Source organism: Nicotiana sylvestris, chromosome 11, assembly GCF_000393655.2.
Source record: "Nicotiana sylvestris chromosome 11, ASM39365v2, whole genome shotgun sequence".
NCBI lineage: Eukaryota > Viridiplantae > Streptophyta > Magnoliopsida > Solanales > Solanaceae > Nicotiana > Nicotiana sylvestris.
The window spans coordinates 133125046-133134531 of record NC_091067.1 but is presented as its reverse complement, the minus strand read 5'-3'; the positions used below and the strand labels follow the sequence as shown (position 1 = coordinate 133134531).

The following is a 9486-nucleotide window of genomic DNA, read 5'->3' as shown; positions in this document are numbered from 1 at the left end:
TTGACTGTTGGTGGTGCTTCCCCCACTGTGGATGTTAAGGCTTCCCTTTCGCGCAAGATCGTTAGATCCCCGTGTGGAAGAGGTGAGATCTCCCCCTCCGGTGTAACTCTTGGTGTTGTATTCTTAGTGTCTTCTCTACCGGCTTCGTTGAGGGAGTTTAGGAGATTATTTGAGACATCTGCTATCGCCTTCAGTCTCGCTTCCTTTTCCGTCATTGTTGGTTTTTATGAGGTTTGAAGAACAGTAATCGTCACTTTCAAGAACCTAGATGAGAACTATGATTTCAGCTATGGAAATCTCCACAGACGACGCCAAATTATTTGACTCAAAAGATATTAAAATATTTTTTGAACAAATCAATCAAAGATGAAGGGGTAAATCGTAGCTGAAGATAATAAACTCTAGGATGATAACAATAGAGAGAAGAGAGTTGTAAACTTTCTTTTCATTCAAGGTTGGTGAGTTTTACAAAGTGTTCATGACCTGTTACAAGGCTCTCATCCCTCTTATATACTGAGGAATTCCTTCCAATCGTAGAAACGACATGCAAAGAATCTTTTAAGGAATATTCTTCGTATCTCCTAATGGGCTTACTCTACTGCCAAGGTCGTATTGTTTCTTCTTTTACCACAAGGTCGTATCCCTCTGGGCGTCGACTCGCGGGTGCTCGGTCGTTTGTCGTGCTCACTGTAGGTCGTGGTCGGCCAAATTCAGACCCATACAAAAATGAAGATGGCGATAAGGCAGCATCTTTTCATAGATTATAAGCATTTCAGTTTTTACACTTCTTTCAGCAAGCTATTTCTCTTTTTCCTGTAGAAGCCAACAAGTTTCTAAAATGTACAAAACATCAATCTCACAACTGTGTATGGACAAACCTCACTCTCTCTCTATTGGCCACCAATTATGGTAATGTAATATAGCACACAATCTAGCTAGGTCCAACTAAATGTCTCGGGATTTTCTATATCGTGCTGATAATTTTGAGGACCTACACGAGACGATGTAGGAGGTTGATTCATCTGTGGCCATCCCCCTGGAGGCAAAATCATCTGTGAATTCTGTTGCTGCTCTAACAAGGCTTGTCGACGCCTTCTCCATCTAAAGAACTCGACAAGTAACGAACTTCCACTCATTGCAACCCCAAAGCCAGCAAATGTAGACAGAAGAATCGAAAGAACTGCTTGCACGCGAACCTAAATATTATACAGATGGCAAACTTAAGCACTTCAGTATGCATATTAAGTTCTCAATTACAATTCCCACAAATAATGTCAGATATATCTTACCAAGGAATAGAAGATATGTGCAAATAGTACTACTAGAGCAAACTGGACCGATGCATAAACCCAGACAAATCTTCGCTTAACTGCACAGAAGATAACAGCTATAGTTAAAATACAAAAAAGACACAATGCACATTTTCTGAGAAATAACACGTCAAGCTCATACGTTTCTTCTTTCTAATCCATTCAGATATGTTTTCCAAACTCTTACTAAATGGCGATGTTTTATGTTAATTGATTTCTCATTTAAGGGAAAAAGTGTTGGGGTGAGGTGATTAGGCAAGACATGGCACTACTCCAACTTACCGATGATATGACCCTTGATAGGAAGGTGTGAAGGTTGAGAATTCAGGTAGAAGGTTAGGTGGCCGACTGTTTTCTGTTTGCCTTGTTCATACCAGTGGTATTAGTGTGCTAGATAGTGTTAGTCTTGTATTTTCTTGTTCTTATATTTCTGTTATCACTTGTTTCGTTCACTTCGATTTTCTGATTGGCCTGCTGGTGTTACTACTTGTTACTCCTTTCTTCTTATCTTTCTTGATCCGAGGGTCTATCGGAAACAACTTCTCTATCTCTTCAAGGTAGGGTAAGGTCTACGTACACAGTACCCACCCCAGACCCCACTTGTGGGACTACCTGGGTTTGTTGTTGTTGATTTTTCATTCAAGATAGTAGAAATAAGATCAAGTGCTGGTCAGCTGTTCCTTGCAATATCAATCAGATTTTCACTGAATTGGTGTGTGTATATTCTGTTGTCGCAACTAATGTTTTTGATAGATCAAAGCTTCTTAAATGCTACCGCTAGTGATAAATAACATACCCATGGTTGAAGATGTCATTGACGCGAGTAGGCCTAGCACACAAGAAAAGGGAAGTGAAATAGCAATTGCACCAGTTCCCATTTTCCCAACCTGCAGATCAGATAAGTTTAAATTTAATGCTAATAGATAGATTAGATGGCTGTTTCCACATGAGATTATTGATTATGACCTGCTAAACTTACCAGCAGCTGCTCAAGAAAACAAAAGTAGGCGAGCATGCTGACGATTACAAGGATGGGTACTTCCTGCCAAACCCTGTGTAGTATAGCACAAGTCAGAAACCCGATTTAGGTGAGTTATCATTCATAAGTATGTTTTATTAAAACTTATGCCCTAATCTAACCAATTTTAGTATTGAGTGGTTCTACTCCAAAGAAAACAGTAGGACAAGTAGAGAAACAAGGGAAGAGAAGAAAATGTATATTTTTGTGGTGCGCTGATCAAAGACAATACTAACAGAACATGACTTCTTCATTCAAAACACTATGCTTGCAATTTCATGCTGCATATATCTACATCAATTTCAGTATAATAAAGCGACATATCAAAGATCGATTCAGCCAATTTGGTTGCTTAGCTGCTATTGTTTCCAGAAAAGTAGAAGGGTGCATGTCACTACAAAGAGTTGAAATACTGTAGGAGTGAAAGCATATTATTGGGCTAAACCAGCACAAAGATACTTTTAACATGGTGATTTTGTTGATATATGAACAACCCTGATTGTCAATGGTGAACTGGACAGGTAGTTGTTAAGCTGGCAATATGAGATACTTTAGTATTCTTAGGCAATAAAAGATTTACCTGTATCCATTTATTTCCAGATGCCGGAACCTATTGGATCCTGCAGCATTTCGAACACTTTGCATGCGCAAAAGTGTAACGGGCAGATTCCGGACTTCTTGTTTGCACACGTCACATGTTTTGTTCCCTTTGATACTAAACCATTTTAAAGCACATTCTTGGTGAGCTAAAGCAAGTTCACCTTTGCAGCTGCACTCCATCTTGAGTGTCTCTCCACCTTCACACAACTCAACAAGGCAAATTCGACAAACAGCCTCCTCTTCCGGTATATCTTCACCATCTGGCTCATCATCCTCTAAGGAAACAATGCAAATATTTGTTTGAGATGGTGGAATCTTTAATAATACATATAATGCTCAATATGAAGCATAATATAATTTGGCAAAAGGATACCAGAAGCCTCATCCTCACTTTCTAAGTCTTACAGTGTTCAAAAGAAAAGTGAATCATAAATGAATGCTTAAAATTTTAAAAAGAAAAACAAGAATTGAATAGATTTGAGGCAATTGTTTACCAGATACTTTCGTTGGAGATATAGGTGGAACTGTGGAATCCACATCCTTCACTTGAGGCGTTGAAGGAATAACTCGAAAGAAAAATTCTACTCTCCTATTGCTTCCGTCTTTTTCTTTGTTAATGACTGGTAGAGACATTGATCGCGAAATGCACACATGTGTTTCTTTTGTCTGCAATAACAGCATATCATATTTCAAATGAAAAAAAGGGCATCCTGGTGCACGAAGCATCCCGCGTTAATGCAGGGTATGGGGAAGGGCCGCACCCCAAGGTGTGTGATGTAGGCACCATTGCTCCAAGGTTCCTCTTCATCATATTTCAAATGAATGCACCAAAAAATAAGCGCAAAGATAAATTACTTCACTGCTTTTACATTTAAGAATTTCTTTCTAGTGACCAAGTATGGTGCTCATTTAGAATGTGAAGAAGGAAAGAGTATGTTGACTGATGCCTCTGCTTCTTTTTTTCTAGTAAAGCAATCAGACACAAGGTCGGAATTTTCATAAACATTTTGCAGAATTCCTTATTAGTTTTAAGTGGTACAAAATGAACTTTAGTTATTTTTCCATCAAATAGGATAGCAGAATAAAAAAATACCAAGAATTCAACTATTATGTAATCAATCAAGCAAATGTCTAGAGAACTTACACCAAGTGTTAGAGAGCTGCTGATACTCCCACTAATAGACTCTGGATTTGAATGTGCAATTGGTGTAACGGGCAAAGATGACGTCCTCTTGATGCGCGGCGTAAACATTTTAGTAAGTGACCATGACCTTGAAATGGATACCTTCTCTTGAGGAACAACTGCAGGACCTGAATCTGGGATGGTTATCTTCTCATCCAAATTCATACGCGATTTTAAGTTCAGTTTAGGGAAAAGATTCCTAATTGCTGATTTTCCACGAGACGGGGAGGGACCAGGAGATGAAGTTATTCTTGAATCAGCAGTACTAGGAGTCAAAAGGAAATTCACCCTCTTCGGTGTTGGGGTAGGCGTTGATGGCATTTTAATCTGAGCTAACTCTTGCCGAGAGGCGTCCAATGTTCTTGAAGGTATCTCCAAAGATAGATTTGGTTTCCTCCAATGTTTAGCATGTGTTCTTTCATCAGTAATCGCTGAGGAACTCTCCATCTGTACAAGGAAGCAGAATAATAAGTTGTTTAGTAAGCTGGTGATCGAGGAACTTAGGAGTCCTAAATCTGTGGAACATGCAAGATTTTGATCAACATCTCCAATTATTATTCAACACCAGAACACTCCTAACACATTTAAAAGAAAGTGCCAGCAAGGAAGAACTATTCACAGAAAGTTTAAAAAAAAAACAAGCATCATCCAATAGAACAACTATCTATTCCTCAACAAAGTAGGATCCGAAGCAACTTTGTTGGGACTTGAGAGTTTGCTTACAGCCAGGGCGGAGCTAGCGCTTTGGTTACGGGTTCGGCCAAACGCTGAATTTGTCTTAAGAAATTCATTGAATATGTACAAATTATTAACTTAGAACACAATAACTTAAAAGGACTAGAATTCATAACCCATAAACTTCAAATCTTAGCCCCGCCTCTGCTTCGAGCATATTGATTCTGCAACCAAAAGACTACCCTCGATTGAGACTTATCAATTTTAAAAGAAACAAACGTTTCACACTTTTTCCTCATTTGAATGTCTCAATGCTTTCATTTAAGTAATTCATGTAGGTGCCTTTCTTAACTTGCCAGAACTCTCTCTAAGTCATTTGATTTGGAGTTTTATTGTATATAGAACATAGTAAGATGTCTCACAAATTTACAAAGGTGGATTTACAATAAACATGACTTTACACTCTTAATCTCAAATATAATTGCTAGTAAATGCCTAAACTCTCTGTAGGTTGAGAATCAATTTTTGTGGCAAAACTCCATTGGATGGAAAAGTTACAGAAAGCAAAAAGAAAAGGAGTATATAAAAAAAGGGAAAGGATTAGAGGGAAAGGATTTTAAACAAGCAGTAGAAACAAACCAAAAAGTACAACACCAAGTTACAAACAGACAAATCAAACTATAATAAAAGAAACAACCAAGATAAAACACAATTACATAAATTAAAAAAAAAAAAAACAAGAAGCTCAGAAACTTCCCTCCATTTCTCCTTAATTTCTCTCCTCCTCCTCAAACTATAAAGAAGAAGAAAACAAAAGACTATGGAATGAAGAAGATAACAACAACGACAACAACAAATCCATTGTAATCTCATAAGTGGGGTCTGGGTACGTAGAACTTACCACTATCTTGAAGGCAGAGACTATTTCCGATAGAAATGAAACAGAACAGAAAAGCACAAAAGTAGAAAGCAGAGTCTTTATTTTATCACCTTAGGAATTGGAATGACAACTTCTCTTTCACAAACATGACCCTCATCAGCCATAGATTTCTCCTTCTGTTCTTCACTCATGGTGTAAAAACAAGCAACCCCAATTCAACAATCTACTGAAACAAGCTGCTACTACTACTACTCTTCGTTCTTGGAAATAACTCAGAATTGAAAATCTTGAAAAGGGTGACAGGAATAAAAGAAAAGGTAATGGGAGTGTTGTTAATACAGAATCAGAATCAGAATCAGAATGTTGTTAGCTAGTAGATAGAAGCACTTGCATTAAATATTTGGCAAAACTAAATTAAATTATCTCTTCACAATCAATGGGCAAAGGTATAGTAAAGAGGGGGCTCTCTACGCAAGACTGGCCTACTACTTATACTCTTCAGGTTTGCCCACTCCCCAAAGTGCGGGCTCACTTCACTACACCACTATCTTTTTGCTACTGCACACTGTAGCATGGGCCAATGTCATGCAACTAATTAAATTCTGCCACCTTCCTAGAAACAGACCCAAGATTTGAAAGTGGTCTAGTGTCAATGTGAATAAAAATTTGAACAAATACTCGAGTTGGAATAGACAGCATACTAAAATTCAAATTATGCGCTCCAAACATCTCAGGCTGTTAATCAAAATATATATACATTTTGTTTAAAGTTACCGCGGGACGATATCCCCCAACCAAAGGTAGGTCTGCCTCTGACCTAGGTCAAATGGTATCATGACATAACTAAATCATTTATTAGGCAATTACACGTATCATGTCTTCATAATTTTAATTGGTCGGTGGTACAAATGGTAACCAACTGTTATCAAAGTTAAAATTTAATGATTGTATAAAAAATTCTTTACATTATCATTATATATAACTTAAATCTTTATTTTAATTGGTAATCAAGTCATGTATAACATAACTGCAAAATAATTGCTTATAATAAATAAAATTAGTTATTTCAAAAATATGTAGATAACTTGCTACAACATATTAAAATTGCATTGATAGTTAAAAACTATTTGCTGTTAGTATATTATACCAACATAAATTATGTTCACTAGCTTTATTCCACGCATAAATTCTGCATAAAACCACTCACAAAAGTCCAAGCTGAAGTGACACAATCTTAGTATCTTAATTTTGCTATCGAATATTTACAAGGGTGCTTGTCTATTGATACTCAGCTCTCTTTCAATAAGAATAAAAAAAATTCAAATAACTATTAATGTTAATTCAATCTGTATTTGAATATTGATTCATTAATTTGCTCCCACTAAAACTACATAGTATATAATTATAGTCAAAGAAAATTTGTTTGATTCCAAAATAAGATGGTATTGTGTCATATATAAAAAATGAATCAGAGAAAATAGTCAATAAGCTTTAAAAATGGAATTTTCTTTCTCGTGACTTCTTATGGTGCAGATGTTGAATAATTTGTGTAACAACAAATGCAGTAGTTTCAACTAAAGTTAATTTGCAGTGCCTAATAAACTATTCCATAATTAAGGGAAAAGAATTGAAAGAAGTTCATTTCAAGAGAGTACATGGATCATCTTATCCCATGTGTCAAACTAAGACAATTCCTTTCGTTTAAGATTGGTCACTTTATATGATCATTATCATACGTGTTATGCATTATAAAAAGCAAATAATTTGTTTTAGATAGGTTAGTGTCATGTTAGTCTTACTTAAAAAAGAAACAGAGAAGTTGGAAGATGATTAAATTGTGTCATCTATTTCTTTTTCTTCTATAATTTATGCATGTAACACGGTTTAGCACAAAGGGACAACTTTGGTTATCTTCGAGTACAACTTTACTTAAAAGTTGGTGGATCAACATGGGCCATAATATATAGTGTAGGAGAATTTTGTGCATGTAGTGTCAGTCTACTGCCATAAATAAATTTATGAATGAGTTTGAATTTGGAATTATGATGGTTTTAAGGTTTTACTTAATTGTGTGAGAAATCATATAACATAGAACTGAAATTATAAAGTAATTTTTAGTGGTCTATCGGAAATAATTTTTTTTGAATGCACAAGGTAGGAATAAGGTTTGTGTATATACTATCCTCCCCAAATACTTGTTTTATTAAACTAGTTATGTTGCTGTTATTGTAATTCTTAGTGGTCTATCAGAAATAGCCTCTCTACCTGCACAAGGTAGGAGTAAGGTATGCGTACACACTACCCTCCACAAATTCCACTTGTGGAATTACACAGGGTATATTATTGTTGTCGTTGTAATTCTTAGTGGTACATCTGAAACAGCCTCTCTACCGGCACAAGGTAGGAGTAAGGTCCGCGTACACGCTATCCTCCCTAAACATCATTTGTGGAATTACACTAGGTATGATATTGTTGTTGTTGTAATTCTTAGTGGTCTATCGGAAGCAATCTCTCTATTTGTATAAAGTAGGAGTAAGGTCTACCTACGCACTACCCTCCCTAAACCCAACTTGTGAAATTACACAGAGTATATTATTGTTGTCATTGTAATTCTTAGTGGTACATCTGAAACAACCTCTCTACCTGCACAAGGCAGGAGTAAGGTCTGCGTACACACTACCTTCCCTAAATACCACTTGTGGAATTACACAAGGTATATTATTTCTGTCGTTGTGATTCTTAGTGGTACATCTGAAACAACCTCTCTGTCTGCACAAGGCAGGAGTAAGGTCTGCGTATACACTACCCTCCCTAAACACCACTTGCGGAATTACACTAGGTATGTTATTGTTGTTGCAATTCTTAGTGGTCTATCGGAAACAACCTCTCTATCTGTACAAAGTAGGAGTAAGGTCTGCGTACACACTACCCTCCTCAAACCCTTCTTGTGGAATACACGGGGTATATTATTGTTGTCGTTGTAATTCTTAGTGGTAAATCTGAAACAACCTCTCTAACTGCATTAGGTAGGAGTAAAGACTGCGAACACGCTACCCTCTCTAAACACCACATATAGAATTACATGTGGTATATTATTGTTGCCATTGTAATTCTTACTAGTACATGTGAAACAACCTCTCTACCTGCACAAGGAAGGAGTAAGATCTGTGTACACGCTACTCTTCCTAAACACCACTTGAAGAATTATACGGGGTGTATTATTGTTGTCGTTGTAGTTCGTAGTAGTACATCTGAAACAGTTCTACCCACACAAGTTAGGAGTAAGGTCTGCGTACACGCTGCCCTCCCTAAACACACTTGTGAAATTACACTAGGTATGTTATTGTTGTTGTTATAATTCTTAGTGGTCTATCGGAATCAACCTCTGTATCTGTACAAAGTAGGAATAAGGTCTGCGTACACACTACCCTCATCAAACCCTACTTATGGAATTACAAAGGATATATTATTGTTGTCGTTATAATTCTTAGTGGTACATATGAAACAACCTCTCTACCTGCACAAAGTAGGAGTAAAGTTTGCGTTCACGCTATCCTCCCTAAACATCACTTGTGAAATTACACATGGTATATTATTGTTGTCGTTGTAATTCTTAGTGGTACATCTGAAACAACCTCTCTACCTGCACAAGGTAGGAGTAAGGTCTGCGTACACGCTACCCTCCCTAAACACCACTTGTGCTATTACACTAGGTATATTATCGTTGCAATTATTAGTGGTCTATCGGAAATAACCTCTCTATCTGTACAAAGTAGGAGTAAGATCTGCGTACACACTATCCTCCCCGGACTCCACTTGT

At 36.9% G+C, this 9486-nt stretch overlaps 1 protein-coding gene across 1 annotated transcript; it reads right to left on the bottom strand.

Moving 5' to 3' along the window:
* Positions 1-733: 733 nt before the first annotated feature.
* On the bottom strand, positions 734-6119 carry LOC104221895 (uncharacterized). The gene is made up of 8 exons (XM_009773038.2): positions 5777-6119; positions 4073-4558; positions 3423-3594; positions 2909-3203; positions 2290-2362; positions 2107-2197; positions 1290-1369; positions 734-1196 (listed from the first exon to the last, which is right to left on the bottom strand). The coding sequence occupies exons 1-8, from the start codon at positions 5855-5857 to the stop codon at positions 936-938; spliced, it is 1539 nt and encodes a 512-aa protein (XP_009771340.1). The 5' UTR covers positions 5858-6119; the 3' UTR covers positions 734-935.
* Positions 6120-9486: the final 3367 nt, after the last annotated feature.

What these genes read in the sequence shown, in the direction of transcription:
- LOC104221895 (XM_009773038.2), bottom strand. Translation starts at nt 5,857, where the DNA reads ATGAGTGAAGAACAGAAGGAGAAATCTATGGCTGATGAGGGTCATGTT. An exon ending in TTGTCATTCCAATTCCTAAG is followed by an intron (nt 4,559 to 5,776) that starts GTGATAAAATAA and finishes TTCCTTGTACAG; the next exon opens with ATGGAGAGTTCCTCAGCGAT. An exon ending in ATCTCCAACGAAAGTATCTG is followed by an intron (nt 3,204 to 3,422) that starts GTAAACAATTGC and finishes TTGTTTCCTTAG; the next exon opens with AGGATGATGAGCCAGATGGT.